Source organism: Coregonus clupeaformis, unplaced genomic scaffold, assembly GCF_020615455.1.
Source record: "Coregonus clupeaformis isolate EN_2021a unplaced genomic scaffold, ASM2061545v1 scaf0094, whole genome shotgun sequence".
NCBI lineage: Eukaryota > Metazoa > Chordata > Actinopteri > Salmoniformes > Salmonidae > Coregonus > Coregonus clupeaformis.
The window spans coordinates 225246-245426 of record NW_025533549.1 but is presented as its reverse complement, the minus strand read 5'-3'; the positions used below and the strand labels follow the sequence as shown (position 1 = coordinate 245426).

At 44.7% G+C, this 20181-nt stretch overlaps 1 protein-coding gene across 1 annotated transcript in view; it reads right to left on the bottom strand.

Moving 5' to 3' along the window:
• LOC121582603 (voltage-dependent N-type calcium channel subunit alpha-1B-like) overlaps nucleotides 1-20181 on the bottom strand; it is a 206301-nt gene that overhangs the window by 61192 nt on the left and 124928 nt on the right. Inside the window, exons 14-25 of the mRNA XM_045213246.1 lie at nucleotides 13395-13467; nucleotides 12940-13057; nucleotides 12541-12608; nucleotides 12326-12432; nucleotides 10305-10367; nucleotides 6032-6745; nucleotides 5711-5913; nucleotides 4163-4289; nucleotides 3799-3928; nucleotides 3332-3391; nucleotides 2917-3023; nucleotides 1949-1960 (exon numbers count right to left, since the gene is read on the bottom strand). Of these exons, the coding sequence (XP_045069181.1) occupies nucleotides 1949-1960; nucleotides 2917-3023; nucleotides 3332-3391; nucleotides 3799-3928; nucleotides 4163-4289; nucleotides 5711-5913; nucleotides 6032-6745; nucleotides 10305-10367; nucleotides 12326-12432; nucleotides 12541-12608; nucleotides 12940-13057; nucleotides 13395-13467 (1782 nt within the window). The remainder of the gene's footprint in view (nucleotides 1-1948; nucleotides 1961-2916; nucleotides 3024-3331; nucleotides 3392-3798; nucleotides 3929-4162; nucleotides 4290-5710; nucleotides 5914-6031; nucleotides 6746-10304; nucleotides 10368-12325; nucleotides 12433-12540; nucleotides 12609-12939; nucleotides 13058-13394; nucleotides 13468-20181) is intronic.

The following is a 20181-nucleotide window of genomic DNA, read 5'->3' as shown; positions in this document are numbered from 1 at the left end:
TTTTGGGGTCAGGGGTCAATGATAGAGAGAGGGTAGGTCCCCACCTGGCCACGCTTTGTTGCGATCTGATGAAGAAAAGCAATGATAAACAGGACACACTCAAACAAACACACGTCACGAATCACATCGAACAAACACAAAGCACATAAGAAATTATGGCTGCTTCGTAGAGACAAAGAAAAAGGCAGAAATATACAGAAACACTGATCAAAAGAAACACTTTAAGCCAATAATAATAATAATAATACTGTTGAACAGGCATGGCGATACAGCGGTGCTAGTTAGCCTTAAGACTTAATAAGAACATCAAAACACAGCAGAAACAGATCATGACAAGCACAAGGACTTTACTAAGTTCAAGTGAAGAGCAAAAAAGAGCAGAAACCTAACATACTGAAAAAATAGTAAAAGGACAGATTTAGCTGTCCATCTTCTGTTTCTGACAAGAAGACCCACGCTGAGTTCCAAATTACACCCTATTCCCTACATAGTGCATATTTTTTTGACCTGAGCCATATGGGCCCTGGCCAAAATAAGTGCACACATAGGTAAATGGGGTGCCATTTGGGACTGGAGGTTTTTCCAGTGAGATGGCATCAAGGAGGACAAGACATGATTTTCAAGGGCCTCCCGAGTGACGCAGCGGTCTAAGGCACTGAATCGCAGTGCTAGAGGCGTCACTACAGACCTGGGTTCGTTCCCGGACTGTATCACAACCGGCCGTGATCTGGAGTCCCATAGGGCGGCGCATAATTTGCCCAGCGTTGTCTGGGTTAGGGGAGGGTTTGGCCGTGGGGGGCTTTACTTGGCTCATCGCGCTCTAGCGACTCCTTGTGGTGGGCCGGGCACCTGCAGGCTGACCTCGGTCATCAGTTGAACGGTGTTTCCTCCGACACATTGGTGCGGCTGCGTTCCGGGTTAAGCGGGCAGGTGTTAAGAAGCGCGGTTTGGCGGGTCATGTTTCGGAGGACCCATGACTCGACCTTCGCCTCCCGAGCCCGTTGGGGAGTTGCAGCGATGAGATAAGATCGAAATCTATCTATCTATCTGCCAGTGATGTGAGCAGCTAGGGAGAGGAAGTGTATCCTCCAGATAATCTCCCAATCAGCAGCCCAACATCCCACAGCACCAGGAGAGGAACACACATACATACCCTACTGAGCCAACATTATGGGACAACAACTACCACACACATGCATGCATGCAAACACTCACACACGTGCACATACACACACGCGGAGGTATGAACATATAGACATCCATTCACACACGCACACAGAGAACAGGCACACACACACACACACACACACATCTCAAACGCACCTACTGTTACATGTAAAAACATCCTCTCCATGGTGAGTCTGAGTGAATTTTCAATGGAAGAGTAAATAAGTGAACATATGCAAATGGTAGAATAACAGGTAACAATTTATTTGGATAGTTGGTTTGTAGATGTTCAGTAGATGTTCAATAACTGTCAACAACATTTCAACTAACCATCCACTAAACCTAACCCTAGCCCTTAATCTAACCTTAACCCTAAACTGAACCCTAATCTTAACCCTTACCCTAACCCTTATTCTAAACCTAACCCTAACAGATAGTTTGTTGATAGTATTACCATCTGTAGATCATCTATATGGCACTATCCAAATAGGGTGTGACCGAATAATCTACAGTAATATAATGAGGGTGAATCTATAGATACGTAGCCATACAGGCTAATTAAGCAAATGGACTGAGAAATGAGCATGAGGCTGCTGGCTACATGCTGGGCATAGGCTCTGCTGACTCGGATGGACAGACAGAGAGACAGAGCGAGACAGACAGAGAGACAGAGCGAGACAGACAGAGAGACAGACAGAGACAGAAAGAGAAACAGACAAACTGGCAAGAAAGGCAAAAAAGACAAAGACAGGGAAAAAGCAGGCAATCACAAAGGCATTACCCCATGAAGCTCCTGAAAGCAATCCAAGCCACAAAAGAGAAAGATGGAGGGACAGAGTTAAAGAAAGGAGAAAAAGACAGTCAGCGACACAGAAAACCATCAATATACAGAGAGAAGAGTAGGATAGACACAACAGCAATAAAAAGGTGGTACAATTGGCTACTTCACAGGTTATTACACATTAACCCCATAATGACACCACTGGGTGCAAAATAGCTGACTGAGCTGGTTGTGGGAGAGAAAATACTATTTCCTTTTACTGGTCGGCATGCTTGAAAAGACTGGTTTTCACCTCCCTTTATTGTCTTTGTGTGTATGTGTGTGTGTGTGTGTGTGTGTGTACTTGTGCTTGTCTGAGACTCTGTGTGTGTTACTTGCCATAGAAGCACCTGATGACATTCCCTCTCAGTACCAGCTGAATATTAGCACTAAGAGGAAGCCCCCCCCACCTCCCCTCCCCAGCTTAACCGCACACTCATTAACCAAATCACACACATCCTATTACACAGATGGGAGGGGTGATTAACGGTTAAAAGAAGAGTTTGAGCAACAACCCACAGGCAAGGCGGTTTGGAGTCCCTGAGAGCTGTACAGAGAGGTTGGTTTGGGGGAATGTTTTGGGCTATGGTGGGTGAGTGAGAGCACCACTCAGACTGGTATGTTTGTAGGTGCGCCAGCAGGGAGAGTCAGTGTGTGACTGTGAGGGGGGAACCTGTGGAGGTCACAATGTAGGGGAGAGGTGCTGTTGGCTGAAACAGGATTTGAAACAGTAATAATACTGCAATCAATTTAAAGGAGGCAATCTGGGATTGGTACATACATTTTTGGACTTATAAATTAAGTTTCTATTTTCCTCATTCCTCAGCTGTTTACCAAAACAAGTGGTGAGGTGACTGCTGTTTGGTTTTTCGAATCCCAGATTGCCCCTTTAACCCCACCTACAGCTGGCATAGGAAAGCCGTACTCACGAGCAGGCGAACGCCACCAGAGCTCCGCTGACCACAATAAAGTCCAGGATGTTCCACAGGTCGCGGAAGTAAGAACCAGGATGGAGGAGCAGTCCCAGGTCTATCATCTACACACAGAGTTAAAGTCATAAGGAAGATGATCCACATTATGAATGTAAATGGGTGAATGTTACCACTCCAATACGGAGCCCTGATCTTGGATATACTGTAATACCAATGCTACCGCAGTGGCTTTGCATGCTAGCAGTACTTAAAAAGAAACCAGATATTTATTATCTTCCTTCCACCTTGAGGCAGCATTGTAGTGGAGCTATTTCTAGCTGCAACCTAAGAGAGTACCCTCTGTGTGTGCTATTCAAACTGAGGAAACTGTTGTATGTCCATTTCCAACAATTTCACCAGTATGACCTCTCACCTTAATCACCATCTCAAAGGTGAACACTCCTGTGAAGATGTAGTCCAGATACTTGAGCACCTGCAAGAGGACAGAGGAAATATGATGGTGAGAAAGTATTGAATGTTCAGTCAGATGTCACACAGCCTGTCTTCTTTCCTCTTCCTCAAGACACACAGCAGGCAATCACCTTAGCAGCACTCATCTCATAGTTATTACTATTTTTGTTTCTGTAGCACTCTCATACAGTCTAACTGTCAGGTGATATTAGCAGAAATTCTAGAAGCTTCTGGCAGCTCAATCAGGCCTAATGAATCAGCTAGTCAGTCAGTCGGACTGAGGGGGTTGTGGGATTTGGAGGCAATTCCTATAGCGCTAGTAGGGACTGCTCCTCAGGCCTCTGTACCCAAATACCCAACAGCCCAGTGTGTGTGTGTGTGTGTGTGTGTGTGTGTGTGTGTGTGTGTGTGTACTCTTGCAGGACTCACGTTGTTGCGTGGTGCATTGGCCTGCACAGGGTCCTCTGCAGCCAGGGCTATGCTGCTCATGGTGATAACTGACAGGATACACATCTCAAAGTAACGCAGGTTCACCACGTAGTGGCACAGCCGACGCACCCTGAACAGTACAGCACAGATCATCTCACTGAGTGCACTCAACATACCCTCCCAAAACGCTAACATAATACTGAGTTGGACTCAATATCGAAATGCAGAAACAGTTATTGCCCAGACTAGTCTTACAGCATTTACAGGTAGAGTTATAGGTAGAATCACAGCATTGTTATACTGTACATAATATGAGCAAGATAAATTAGAGCCAACAGGTTCCCTGTCTCAGGACCTGACTTACAGGTTGGTCTGTCCAAACACAAACATGGAGCTGTAGGGGAGAATGTGTTTGGGGCCGTTCTTCAGCTCCTCCTCCAAGTCCTTCTTCTCCTCGTTCAGGGGGAGGCTCTCACAGTCTATGTTATTCACTATCAGACAGAGAGCGAGAGCCAGAGCGAGAGCGAGAGCGATTACACTCAGAGAAAGAACTCATGACAGGCCTCCACTACAACATAACCAACCCACAGCTGATCAGTCATACTAACCTGATGTTACACCAGCCTATGGCTAAGAGGAACATAACACAGTGGGGAACTGACTAGGGTACGGACTGGGGAACTGCCTGGGGAACTGACTAGGGTACAGACTGGGGTAAGGACTGGGGAACTGCCTGGGGTACTGACTGAGGTACAGACTGGGGTACAGACTAGGGTACTAACTAGGGTACTAACTAGGGTACTGCATGGGGTACTGCCTGGGGTACTGACTAGGTACAGACTGGGGTACAGACTGGGGCACTGACTAGGGCAGGGGTTTTCAAACTCGGGTCCGCGGCCCCCCTTGGGGTTGTGGGGATTTTTTTGTATGTGAAAAATAATTATTTTATAAATATCACTAGCTGCAACAGAATACCATCATGGTCACCATTTTTATGTCACTGTGTCCAGCATGAAGGAAGTTAGAGGTAGTTGCACTAGCCCATGCTAACTGGGCTTAGTGCAATGATTGGAAGCCTACAGGAACAGTTAGCATGCAAGCTGTTCCTGTTCATCCGACTCTGGGGAACTATCCCTTTAATATGGAGGAAATTACAGTCATTGGAGCTAATTACTGGGGGGTTTTAAGTTGCAATTTACGGGATGGAAAAACTATTTCAGTGTCAACTTAAACGACCAAAACCAGATAGAAAGCACGCAAAAAAGATGATGAACTATATTTTTTCATAATACCATCTTTGAGAACAAATAATCAAATAAAAGCTAGACAGTCAAAAAAACGAACATTTCTTTTTTAGAAAAAGGCATTCGGGGCACATGTCCATTGATTTTGTTCTACTGTTTGAGCAGAGGAACACAGCATTAGCCATGGCAAATGTATAGAATTGCAGGAAATTAGCTTAAAAATGGCAAAATTGTCTCTCAGGTCCATGCCAAAGTGTGTAGAATTTCTGAAAATTGGCTTCAAAACTGCAAAATGTTCTCTAAGTTCAATGGGAAAATGTGTAGAATTGCAGAAAATTTGCATTACAACAGCAACACTTTCTCTACGCCGCCAAGATACCTTTCTTGCTAATAGACTATGTTAGAGTTCACACTTTCTCTTCCAATGAACTGTGGAGAGGTCAGAATAATGCAACTGTTTATCAGATCTATTCATTTTAATCTAATGTTGATTACTTCTACTTGCCATTATCATTCACAATTTTTTTGGCTAACATATGATGGAGGTCCCTGGGTCGCTGGTTTACCTGGGCGGTGGTCCCTGGGCAAGAAAAGTTTGAAAACCCCTGGACTAAGGTACAGACTAGGTACAGACTAGGTACTGACTAGGTACAGACTAGGGTACTGACTGGGTATGATGGCGGTCTCTCTGGACGGGGCGGTGATGGTGACAGGGATGTGGACAGTGTTGCTGTTCAGGCCTGCCTGGCTGGCTCTGTGGCTGTTCTTCTGGTTGTCAGCATCCTCTTGCTTCTCTCCAGCCTGCAGACCTGCAAGAGGCTGAACAGGACTGGTGGGCAAGCTCTCCCCTTGAGAGTCGGTCTGCCTGTCCCTGCAAAACATTCAAAACACAGCCAGTGCACATCAGTGAAGCTCTGCAGTGATGACTTAGTAAAAAGAGGTCATTAAAGCACATTGAGAATGTGTTGGTCAGTCAGCACTGGTCTCACCTGTGTCCTTGGTCCCTGTCTCCATTTCTCTCTCCGTTCTCTCTGCATTTGTCTCCATCCAGTGTTGACTGGGCCCTGACCATGCGTGAGCGGTGCTTCCTCCTCTCTCCGTTCTCCTCCCTGTGGCCCCGGCCCCTGCTCTCCCCTCTGTCCCCGTTATCCAGGGCCCCGTTCCCCTGTCTGTAGGAGTGGTGGGGGCGGTCCTCCCTTTCCTTTCCCCCTCCGTCAACCCCGTCCTCTGGGGATCCAGCCTGGTGATGGTGCCTGTGGCCCTGCCCCCCCTCTCGACTACGGCTCCTCTCCCCCTTGCCCTCTTTGGACAGGGGCCCATCTGGGTGGTCGTGGTCCCTACTGCGGCTGTGGTGGATGTGATGCCTGCTCTCACCATTCTCCCCGTTTCTCTCCCGGTGATGGTGGTGCTTGCGGGGCTGTGGGCTGTGGGGGTCTCCTCCCTCTTGCTGGGGATCTGCTCCGTCTCTGACCTCCTCGGGGGGCCGGGGTTTGTCCCCGCTGCCTGGCTCCATCACTAGTGGGCGGTCGTTGTGGGTCTTCATGTCGGGGCGCAAGTGGAGGGCGGAGGAGACACGCAGGCGCTCCTCGGGGTCCAGCTCGTTGAACAGAGCCTCGGAGCTGGCCCTCAAGTTGTTTCGGCGCAGCTGGTTGGTGCGCTGCTCCCACACCGACATCATCTTATTGGCTCTCTGCTGCTCCTTACTGCAGGGCCGGTGAACAGGGGAGGGGAAGGGAGATGAGGGGGGAGAGGGATACAGGGTGTTAGTTAGAGTAAAGTAGAAGCTCACCTGTAGCTCTCCTATTTTGGCGTCAATGGTGTTTAAGAAAACATTGTCATCCATAGCACAACCATCTTTTGCTATCAACCCATGAGCATCTAAGCTTCACAACTTGCACACAAAACAAATCTCTAATTTCTCCATTATGGTCTGAGTTGCTGTCCAAACAACAGTGGGACTTTGCTGGCTGGGGACACAAGATGGTCTTCATGGATGTGGAAAGAAGTAGAAGGTGCTCACCCAACATGAGTAGAGGTGCAACCTAAACATTTGCAGACATCATTGGACAGGAAAAGGCGCAACGCTCGCTTCACCATAAAAAATACGTCGTTTTATTAGGCAAGTTTAAAAGATTGACGTTTCGGCCTTCTATGGCCTTCTTCAGAATAATCACAAAGGGAATGGACAAGTTCATAAAGGGCGTGCCATAGTAAATGCTCACCATAGTAAACTTGTCATTTACCATGCTTGGGTTTAAACATGCTCACCCATGGGCTGCATCTGAAATGGCACCCTATATAGTGCACTACTTTTGATGAGAGCCCTGGTCAAAAATAGTGCACTTTGGAATAGGGTGGTGCCATTTGGGATGCCCCCTGGCCATGTTTGGACCAGAAGCGCCACGGTTCCCTGTGGGACCACAGTTACCATAGTGATGCTTTTCTGTGAGGTCTAAAAGGCATGTGAGAACATGTGATGGGTTGCATTAGGGATGTCATTTTCTCCTTGCATATGCTTTCTGTTTCATCGATTCATCTGAGTTAGTACTGTAGATGGCAACAGTTGAGGATGACAATTCTCCAGTATTGTGAGCAGCCAGTCCTGACCTGCATAATGGAGGCAGCCAGCTTTAATCTCCACCCAATCACACCAGCAGCTGAAAATACCTCACATGTTGACCTCCTAGTTCCTTTACTCTCTAAATAGTAAGCTACAGTGGCTTGCGAAAGTATTCACCCCCCTTCGCATTTTTCCTATTTTGTTGCCTTTTTTGGTGGTTTGTATCATTTGATTTACACAACATGCCTACCACTTTGAAGGTGCAAAATATTTTTTCTTGTGAAACAAACAACAAATAAGACAAAAAAACTGAAAACTTGAGCGTGCATAACTATTCACCCCCCCAAAGTCAATACTTTGTAGAGCCACCTTTTGCAGCAATTACGGCTGCAAGTCTCTTGGGGTATGTCTCAATAAGCTTGGCACATCTAGCCACTGGGATTTTAGCCCATTCTTCAAGGAAAAACTGCTCCAGCTCCTTCAAGTTGGATGGGTTCCACTGGTGTACAGCAATCTTTAAGTCATACCACATATTCTCAATTGGATTGAGGTCTGTGCTTTGACTAGGCCATTCCAAGACATTTAAATGTTTCCCCTTAAACCACTCGAGTGTTGCTTTAGCAGTATGCTTAGGGTCATTGTCCTGCTGGAAGGTGAACCTCCGTCCCAGTCTCAAATCTCTGGAAGACTGAAACAGGTTTCCCTCAAGAATTTCCCTGTATTTAGCGCCAGTTTCCCAGTCCCTGCCGATGAAAAACATTACATTTACATTTTACATTTTAGTCATTTAGCAGACGCTCTTATCCAGAGCGACTTACAGTTAGTGAATACATATCTTTTTATACTGGCCCCCTGTGGGAATCGAACCCACAACCCTGGCGTTGCAAACGCCATGCTCTATCAACTGAGCTACATCCCTGCCGGCCATTCCCTCCCCTACCCTGGACGACGCTGGGCCAATTGTGCGCCGCCCATGAGTCTCCTGGTCGCGGCCGGCTGCGACAGAGCCTGGATTCGAACCAGGATCTCTAGTGGCACAGTTAGCACTGCGATGCAGTGCCTTAGACCACTGCGCCACTCAAGATTATGCTGCCACCACCATACTTCACTGTGGGGATGGTGTTCTCGGGGTGATGAGAGGTGTTGGGTTTGCGCCAGACATAGCATTTTTCTTGATGGCCAAAAAGCTCAATTTTAGTCTCATCTGACCAGAGTACCTTCTTCCATATGTTTGGGGAGTCTCCCACATGCCTTTTGGCGAACACCAAGCGTGTTTGCTTATTTTTTTCTTTAACCTCTCTTGGCAGGTTTGTTGTGGTGCCATATTCTTTCAATATTTTAATAATGGATTTAATGGTGCTCTGTGGGATGTTCAAAGCTTCAGAACAGGACAAATGGGGCTGGATTTTGACAAAGGCTAGGTTTTACATGACCTTAACACCAAGGCCAAAATCTGGTGAATTAATATGAAGATGGGAGGGAAATATAGATTTCAAGGGAAGTAACCCTTTGTTCCTCCTGTCACGGGATATCGTATCGTATCATGATCCGAAGGAATCATTTCAATGATGGTTTCTATGTACACATGATTTTAGATGTTTTTGAATCTGTGTGTACAGTATGAATGTACGTGTAGACTTATGTAAAGTTGCATCCTTTGTGTCACCTGTACCTCAAGACTCGACGGGGAGTAGATCAAACTCCTAAAAGATGACAGCATAGTAAGACAGACAAGAAAAGCAATAGACAGACAGACAAGTATGCAAGACATAGACAAATAAGACATATCAGCGACAAACGGACATGTAAGCTGTGATTTTGGTATAAGAGATAGATTACAGTGGACAAGAAAGAAACATACACACACACACACACACACACACAGACTAGCAACAACAGCACCACACCACAATGTTTAGAAATAAGAGTTGCTACTAACAAATGATCAAGACGTGTCAGGTAAGCAGCAAAGCCAAATTCATGTAATCTCAAAGAGGTCAGAGGTTAAATCCACAAAATGCTATGTTTCACTTTATTTGATTTGTCTAGTATGGCAGACTACCACTTGGCTACTGTACTATATTTAGTTTGGCCCTCACTCATAGTGTGTTGAAGAAGTGAAACCCCGGGGCATAAAAAACACAAGCTGTAAAACTGACAAAGTGTCTTGGGAATTGACTGAGCTCAGAGACATTCAATATATATATAGGAATTATTCACTCTAAAGCTCAGGTTAAACTCTCATCACTTCAGGCGTCAACACAGTGCAGACGAAAGCTGGCGCTATGCACAATGACATATTCAGTATTCAGAAACACACACACTCAGTCACACACACACACATACACACACATTTTCACACATGCATTTACACTCACGTATTATTATGTTAAATATCACTCTATAGTGTGAGCCCCCAGTGAGCCACCAGTGGGTTCTCCAGTTTCAAGCGTATCTCAACACTCTGGGAGGACTGGGAGGATCACAAGGATGGAGAGAGTGATGAATAGAGGGATCGGAAGGCTAGGAGGAGGAGGAGGGGAAAGAAGAGATGGGGAAGTGGATGGGGGTGAGGTAGAGGGGGGTTCAGAATTGGAGAGAGGGGAAAGGAGAGGGGGAGCAGAAGGAGGCGGATATGGGGGAGAAGACGGGGAAGGGGAGGAGAGGGGGTAAAAATAGTGTAACAGAGAGCAAAAACTCACGGTGAATGTACGCTGGAGACGGACGAGCTGCGAGAAAGTGCATCTCGATTTTGCTTTACAAAACTGCACATTCAGAACAAAAACAAAAAAACAAACAAAAGAAAGGATGAGACACAAACCAAAAGGATGTGGTGGGGAGAGGTGGACGGCAGTTAAACTACTCCATAAAGTGTCTGTCCACCTTTCCCCTCCACGAACAAGAAGGACTAGTCCATCAGAGCTACAACTACAGTAGTGGTTAACACTTCAGCAGTAGGGGTAGTGTACAGTATACAGTAAAGATAGTTTGTAGTACTGTACTTTGTAGTACTGTACACCCCACACTGTTACATACTGTGGTCAAGTGACTACGAGGGGTGAAAATATTTATTGATACTAAACCCCTTCACTGAAGTGTTACCAAAAGACATAAAACTGACAACTTTCGGAAGAAATAACACTCAAGTCAACGTAATGAGAGAAAAAGTGGATTCACAAAGTTCAATACACAATGGGTTTACAAAGCCTTTCAAACCGTAAGAGTGAATTTTTCAATCAAATAGACAACGGTCTTTGTTAAATAAACATCATGATTACTTTTGTGAATAAAATATGATTATGGATTCACTTAATCAAAAGTAAAAAGGTTTGTAAAACTGCACATTACACAGATATCTAAACTAAAACGTTTCCTCAGAAATGGCCTGCATCAACACAGCTTTGAAATAGACTGACAAATGAAACTCACTACGTTTTAATCATTCTATGTTACAAAGATCAAAATGAAGATAAAAGCACAGATAAAACAAGAGGCTATTTATGGCAAATCCATCTTCAAAAGCAATCATCAGGATTGATGCAGTAGGCTATTGTCAATCTAAAATGTGTTTATTCATTATTAATCTTGGTTGACTAAGAACTAAAATAGTGTGTAATTTGGTCATCTGTCCATGAAAGATGAATTCATTATTTCAATGATTTGTTTTCTGAAACTAACCACCATTCTGACCTAGGCACGTATCCACAATGCGTCTCAAAGTAGGAGTGCTGATCTTGGACCAGGTCCCTCCTATCCATATCATCTTATTCAAACTGATCCTAAATCAGAACTGCTACTCTGAGGGTCTTTATCAATACGTGCCCTGGTCATTGGGCTCACAGTCAGGACAAAGAGGCCATGTCATAAACATCTAATAGATGATGTGTCCCACCTGGGCTGAGACTGACATTACTGATGCATTGTCATGTACAAACCAATTACTTATTGACCGTCAAAATGTTTTGTCAATATTCTTTATAGAGTACTGTTGTCAATACTGCTCATCTTTACCTACTACATAATGGCATCCCTAATGCTGAAAATGACACTATTAATTAATTAGACCTAAAGCCAATTCCAGTGGGGAGAGGGCGTGGCTGCTTGGTTAGATACAGTAAATAGGTTATAGGAGATCGCTGATGTTGACAATGTTCTGATTGACTCCATCAGACTCTAATGCATGAATCAGTTATATTGATGTTCACTAAATGAGTGAAAGGCCAATGAGAGAAACTAATGCTGATTGGAGATCAGTTTCAGATCAAGCATCCACTCCTGTCAGTATCTGATTGGTAATGTATCCCAAATGGCACTTATAGGGAATTTAATACGCTGCCTGGGTCACCTCTTCCACCTGGGAGGAGGATAACAGAGGGGCTCCCAGTTCTGTAAGACAATCATGACCAACATTAAAATCCCATTGGGGGGGATATTGCCATAGACGGGGGAAAGAGAAGGATCGTCGTCAAAGCACACACACACGTAGACAGAAACATGTCAATTGTGTAGTTAGGAGAATGCAAATGGACAGAGGCAATAATCACAACAGAGACACATTGAGAGACAGTAATCAGAGCCAAGACACCAACATCAACAACAATAGCACATTGACTAAGGGCAGAACCAGCTATATCTGATACTACACAATAGAGTGACAGGCTGGTGTCAGATTGGGAGGGCACACGGGAGAGACCATGTTTGGAGAACATGGGGGGGGACTTACGCAGCGATTGAGATGTTGGCTGCTGACATGGGGCTGACCTCCTTCACCTCCATGGCCTTCTGCAGGGCCAGCTTCTTATTGGCTTCTTCCTCCTGCTTCTCCTCATCCTGGACCAATAAACCAGAAGGGATGGGTAACCAAGGGTAATGTTATTCAGAATTGTTTTTTAAAAGTTCCCTGGGTAGAATGTGGTTTCTTGGGTTCCTCAGCCTTACCTTGGTGAGCTCCTGTGCATTGGCAAGGTTGTCGACGGCGATAGCCAAGAAGACGTTCAGGAGCGTGTCTGGTTGGAACTAAGCTCAGGAAAAATCTTGACACGACTTTAGTGGCTTTCACGGCTGAACAGTAGTGCATTGCAACCAAACATTTTGAACATCAGCAACAAACTGGATGTGGTGGAAATGTGTGGTGGAAATGGCCAGAATTCACTGGGGGATCCCTCCTAAGGGGGTTCAGGGGCATGCCCATCCCCGACTGAAATAATGTGTCAAAGTTTACAGCTCTCATTGCAGCACTTGACATGATATATTTATATTTCACTGTATGAATATTTCATGCAGATTAAATCTCTGATATCCATGCAGGGGTACGACTCGGAGAGTCAAAGAGGATACAGTTTCCAAAGAGTGTGAGGACGATGAAGTAGACTGAGGAGAACATTCCCTGCCGTACGCCCCCCTGGGACTCAATGCCATGATACATCACTGCATTCCAATCCTCGCCAGTCAAAACCTGCCGTTGGCCGTTGAGATAGAAATAGAAAATATTGTTTTCTGGGGAGTGGCTCAGTGTAAGAGATGAAGAATAACAATATTTAGTTATACAGTAGGGTCAAAAGTTCAACAATGAATACTTTTAATAAAAGTATAACACAGGCTAACAGAAAGATTAGTCATTTGGAGAGAAAGAGACAAAAAGTACACAGACCACCATATTCCACTAATTGCAAATTATCTTTGTTCAAAACACAATTCTTTCATCTAGTCCAACATTCCGAAGGATAGAGCTCCAGAGTGAAAGGCCAAATTAGTTAGTTCATTAAATGGAGAGAAGGACAGACAGAGTGTACCTGGAAGACAGTGAGAATGGCAGCCGGGAAAGTATCAAAGTTGGTCGTCGGTGTCTCTTCTTCAAAATTAAACCTTGAATAAAGAACAATGGACAGTTTGAGTCAAATAGAAGACGTTTGGCCTGAGAGAGGACAGACAGGACGTTCAGAATCAGATACATGGGCTTCCATCTACATGTAGGTTGGAGTGTAGTGACTTTCATGGTCAAAGCAGATGAAATGTGTAAAGCCATTATAATTGCATTTGCAGTCATTGAATATGCTACATTAACCCTGAATTACTGAAAGTTTGCCAACTGACATCAACTGGCAGAAATACTCTTCTCCAAAATATAAACAGTTATAACTAATTCAACGCAACAACAGAGTTCCATTCTGTTGTTCATCAGTACACATACAAATAGTATGCGCACTCTAGGCACTGCCCCCCACCCCTACCCCCCACCCCATCTTTTCACGCTGCTGCTACTCTGTTAATTATTTATGCATAGTCACTTTAACTCTACCCACATGTACATATTACTTCAACTACCTCAACTAGCCGGTGCCCCCGCACATTGACTCTGCACTGGTACCCCACTGTATATATAGCTTCACCACTGTTATTTTATTTTCTCAACACTTTTTTTTGTTGTTGTTTTATTTTACTTTTTTTATTAAAAATAAATGCACTGTTGGTTAAGGGCTGTAAGTAAGCATTTCACTGTAATGTCTGCACCTGTTGTATTCGGCGCATGTGGCCAATAAAATGTGATTTGATTTGTAAGCTTCAATACATGTTTTCTATAATAATAATAATAATAGGTCATTTAGCAGACGCTCTTATCCAGAGCGACTTACAGGAGCAATTAGGGTTAAGTGCCTTGCTCAAGGGCACATCAACAGATTTTTCACCTAGTCGGCTCGGGGATTAGAACCAGCGACCTTTCGGTTACTGGCCCAACGCTCTTACCCACTAAGCTACCTGCCGCCCTATGCATCGGAAGGATTCCATCAACACACCCACACATTACGACAACATGCATATAGAAACACTGCACTGAACAATGACTAATTTCCTTGACTGTCATTGTTTGAGTGGTTTCTTTACGTAGATGACAGGACCTTTGCCCAAGAACACCAAGGTAACCTGCCTAAACGACTACCGACCCGTAGCACTCATGTCTGTAGCCATGAAGTGCTTTGAAAGGCTGGTCATGGCTCACATCAACACCATCATCCCAGAAACCCTAAACCCACTCCAAATCGCATACCACCCCAACAGATCCAAAGATGATGCAATCTCTATTGCACTCAACACTGCCCTTTCCCACCTGGACAAAAGGAACACCTCTGTGAGAATGCTGTTCATTGACTACAGCTCAGCGTTCAACACCATAGTGCCCTCAAAGCTCATCACTAAGCTAAGGACCCTGGGACTAAACACCTCCCTCTGCAACTGGATTCTGGACATTATGACGGGCCGCCCCCAGGTGGTAAGGGTAGGCAACAACACATCTGCCACACTGACCCTCAACACAGGGGCCCCTCAGGGGTGCGTGCTTAGTCCCCTCCTGTACTCCTTGTTCACCCATGACTGCGTGGCCAAGCACGACTCCAACACCATCATTAAGTTTGCCAACGACACAACGGTGGTAGGCTTGATCACCGACAACAATGAGACAGCCAATAGGGAGGAGGTCAGAGGCCTGGCAGTGTGGTGCCAGGACAACAACCTCTCCCTCAACGTGATCAAGACAAACAAGATAATCGTGGACTACAGGAAAAGAAGGGCCGAGCACGCTCCCATTCTCATCGACGGGGCTGTAGTGGAGCAGGTTGAGAGCTTCAAGTTCCTTGGTGTCCACATCACCAACAAACTATCATGGTCCAAACACACCAAGACAGTCGTGAAGAGGGCACGACAACACCTATTCCCCCTCAGGAGACTGAAAAGATTTGGCATGGGTCCTCAGATCCTCAAAAAGTTATACAGCTGCACCATCGAGAGCATCCTGACTGGTTGCATCACCGCCTGGTATGGCAACAGCTCGGCCTCCAACCGCAAGGCGCTACAGAGGGTAGTGCGTACGGCCCAGTACATCACTGGGGCCAAGCTTCCTGCCATCCAGGACCTCTATACCAGGTAGTGTCAGAGGAAGGCCCTAAAAATTGCCAAAGACTCCTAGTCATAGGCTGTTCTCTCTGGTACCGCACGGCAAGCGGTACCGGTCTAGGTCCAAAAGGCTTCTTAACAGCATCTAACCCCAAGCCATAAGACTGCTGAACAGCTAATCAAATGGCTACCCAGACTATTTGCATTTTTTTACGCTGCTGCTACTCACTGTTTATTATCTATGCATAGTCACTTCACCCCTACCTACATGTACATATTACCTCAATTACCTCGACTAAACTGTACCCCCGCACATTGACTCGGTACCGGTACCCCCTGTATATAGCCTCATTACTGTTATTTTATTGTTGCGCTTTTATTTTTTACTTTAGTTTACTTAGTAAATATTTTTCTTAAAACAGCATTGTTGGTTAAGGGCTTGTAAGTAAGCATTTGACGGTAAGGTCTAGACCTGTTGTATTCGGCGCATGTGACAAATAAAATTTGATTTGATTTGACAGTATGATGTACACATAATTAGGAGGAGCAAGTTCAAGTCCCAGGCATTCACATTGTTAATGTACCTTCTTACAGTTACATTACAGTCTCTCTCTCTATCTCTCTATCTAACTCTCTATTTCAAACTTGCTCTTTGAAACCTTTACACACACACTCTTACACACACCAACGCAACCTTGTATAGTGTTTTACACAGGTACTTTTATTTATTTATTTTACCTTTATTTAACTAGGGAAGTCAGTTAAGAACAAATTATTATTTACAATGACGGCCTACACTGGCCAAACCCGGACGATGCTGGGCCAATTGTGCGCTGTCCTATGGGACTCCCAATCACGTCCGGTTGTGATACAGCCTGGAATCGAACCAGGGGTCTGTAGTGACGCCTCAAGCACTGAGATGCAGTGCCTTAGACCGCTGCGCCACTCGGGAGTTCTAGAGTTCTGAGAGCATTTGGGGATCGACCCAAACACTGTGCATTCCCCTCAGAACAGCCTCAATTCGTCGCAGAATGGACTCTACAAGGTGTCCAAAGTATTCCACAGGGATGCTGGCCCATGTTGACTCCAATGCTTCCCACAGTTGTGTAAAGTTGGCTGGATGTCCTTTGGGTGGTGGACCATTCTTGATGCACACGGGAAAATGTTGAGGGTGAAAAACCAAGCAGTGTTGCAGTTCTTGACATAAACCAGTGCGCCTGGCACCTACTACCATACCCCGTTCAAAGGCACTTACAGTAGCTTGCGAAAGTATTCACCCCCCTTGGCATTTTTCCTATTTTGTTGCCTTACAACCTGGAATTAAAATTGATTTTTTGGGGGGGTTTGTATCATTTCATTTACACAACATGCCTACCAATTTGCAGATGCAAATTTTTTTTATTGTGAAACAAACGAGAAATAGGACAAAAAAACAGAAAACTTGAGCTTGCATAACTATTCCCCCCCCCCCCCAAGTCAATACTTTGTAGAGCCACCTTTTGCAGAAATTACAGTTGCAAGTCTCTTGGGGTATGTCTCAATAAGCTTGGCACATCTAGCCACTGGGATTTTTGCCCATTCTTCAAGGCAAAACTGCTCCAGCTCCTTCAAGTTGGATGGGTTCTGCTGGTGTACAGCAATCTTTAAGTCATACCACAGATTCTCAATTGGATTGAGGTCTGGGCTTTGACTAGGCCATTCCAAGACATTTAAATGTTTCCCCTTAAACCACTCGAGTGTTGCTTTAGCAGTATGGTTAGGGTCATTGTCCTGCTGGAAGGTGAACCTCGATCCCACTCTCAAATCTCTGGAAGACTGAAACAGGTTTCCCTCAAGAATTTCCCTGTATTTAGCGCCATCCATCATTCCTTCAATTCTGACCAGTTTCCCAGTCCCTGCCGATGAAAAACATTCCCACAGCATGATGCTGCCACCACCATGCTTCTCGGGGTGATGAGAGGTGTTGGGTTTGCGCCAGATATAGTGCTTTCCATGATGGCCAAAAAGCTCAATTTTAGTCTCATCTGACCAGAGTACCTTTCTTCCATATGTTTGGGGAGTCTCCCACATGCCTTTTGGCGAAGACCAAACGTGTTTGCTTATTTTTTTCTTTAAGCAATGGCTTTTTTATGGCCACTCTTCCGTAAAGCCCAGCTCTGTGGAGTGTATGGCTTAAAGTGGTCCTATGGACAGATACTCCAAACTCTGCTGTTGAGCTTTGCAGCTCCTTCAGGGTTATCTTTGGTCTCTTTGCCTGGTCCATGAGCTTTGGTGGGCAGCCCTCTCTTGGCAGGTTTGTTGTGGTGCCATATTCTTTCCATTTTTTAATTATATTTTTATATTTTTATAACCCAACCCTGATCTGTACTTCTCCACAACTTTGTCCCTGACCTGTTTGGAGAGCTCCTTGGTCTTCATGGTGCCGCTTGCTTGGTGGTGCCCCTTGCTTAGCGGTGTTGCAGACTCTGGAGCCTTTCAGAACAGGTGTATATATACTGAGATCATGCGACAGATCATGTGACACTTAGATTGCACACAGGTGGACTTTATTTAACTAATTATGTGACTTCTGAAGGTAATTGGTTGCACCAGATCTTATTTAGGGGCTTCATAGCAAAGGGGGTGAATACATATGCACACCACTTTTCCATTATTTATTTTTTCGAATTTTTGGAAACAAGTTATTTTTTCATTTCACTTCACGAATTTGGACTATTTTGTGTATGTCCATTACATGAAATCCAAATAAAAATCCATTTAAATTACAGGTTGCAATGCAACAAAATAGGAAAAACGCCAAGGGGGCTGAATACTTTTGCAAGGCACTGTAAATATGTTGCTTGCCCATTCACCCTCTGAATGGCACACAAACACAATTAATGTCTCATTTGTCTCAGGGCTTAAAAATCCTTCTTTAACCTGTCTCCTCCCCTTCATCTACACTGATTGAAGTGGATTTAACAAGTGACATCAATAAGGGAGCATAGCTTTCACCTGGATTCACCTGGTCAGTCTATGTCATGGAATGAACAGGTGTCCTTAATGTTTGTATACTCAGTGTATATAAATGCATGTCCAAATAAGCATTATTGTCTATGGCCGTAGAAATGCATATGACATATTATGCATGTGTGTCATTTAAAATGGGCATTCAGGATGGGCTTTCTCAATGCTGAGTTGTGCTTTCCCGTTCCCTTTGAATGCTCAAAAATTCTGACGAGGTTACACGATAACTCCAATGAGTAATTACAAAGATATTCCTAGATAGACTTGCAATGTACACTTAAGAAATTGGTTTGCTAGAGACAGCACTGGTGTGAGTGGAAGAGCATTAGAATGGAAGTGATGGGGAAGTGTGAGGAGAAGAGCATCAGAGGAAGTTAGGCATGGGATGGTTTGATGGGAAGGAGGGCACATAGGGTTATCACAGTTACCAGCTCTATAAACAACTCCTCATGAACCCTGCTTAGAGAGCCGGTGGTGGTGGTGTGTGTGTGTGTGTGTGTGAGATATTAAGTATGGGTGTGGTAAATTGTAGATTGTCCACCTGCAGATATGCAGCCTTTTCCCTTGTTCCCTTTCTCTCTCTAGGTTGGCACACTGATGGCAGTGGCGGCAGAATGCTCTGGTGCCGCTGTGCAGACCTCCACAGTGTTTACTCTGATAATAGGGATTGGATGTTGTTGTTTCGCCCCCCCAAGGCATCTACAGAGACTTCATTAAATCAATTCTCAAACAGAGGCTTGTGAGAGGCTCTGATACACTGCGATGGATTCTGCCACCCCCTCCCCCACCCCCTGAGACAATAGCTCTGCTCTGTGGAGAATGGGAGGAATATGCTCTAGTTTACAACGAGAAGGGAACGCAGGCGTTGGATCGGCTTCCATTAAAATGTGTTGAATTTAGAGTGCGGTCACAGTCCTCTAGACTAGAGTATTGAGAGGCTCCCTGAAGCACTTGAGGGATTCAATACAAAGCACACCTATAAAACACCATCTCTATCTAATAGAGGAATGAATAATAAAATGTTTATATCTAACATGAAAACCACACAATAACCTATATAACCAATGAGAGTGAAGTTTTTAAGACAAAAGGGCAATACTTTTCCATGTGGACCAAATAGGCCTACCACTAGGCAAAAATGTGGTTGGATCTAAAAACAATTCCCTTGTTATTTTAGCTTACTTTATCAATGGAATGAAGTTGCATCAAAGTTGGCAGGTTCCAACAAGTGAATAAAAACGAATATTAAACACAAGCCCAAAAAAACTAATTTCTACAACATTATCTTTCTATCCTCCCCATTGTTGATATTATCATTTGATTAGAGCTTTTCATAAATCCCCTGCAGGCAATTATGTCCTGCAGACATTCAAATCCCTGCGGAGCAGAAGACTGCTCTCTTAAACCGTTTACTTTCCCGTCCTCCCTGGATTTTATTGAGAGATTTGTCTGGGGCTGGCTGATAGGGATGCAACCTCTGCAGTGTATAATCAGCTCAATCATTCACTGGCTGAGCTCAAATATAGAAGTCTATTAATGCCTTTTCTCTGTCGCCCATGTCTTTTCACAAGGAGTCGGAACACAGGTGATTATAGGAAAAAGAACAATGGATTCAGACTCTCATCACATGATAGGCATGAGGCCCAACAGCTGAGCACCATGTGCACATCAGAGTGTTTTCACACA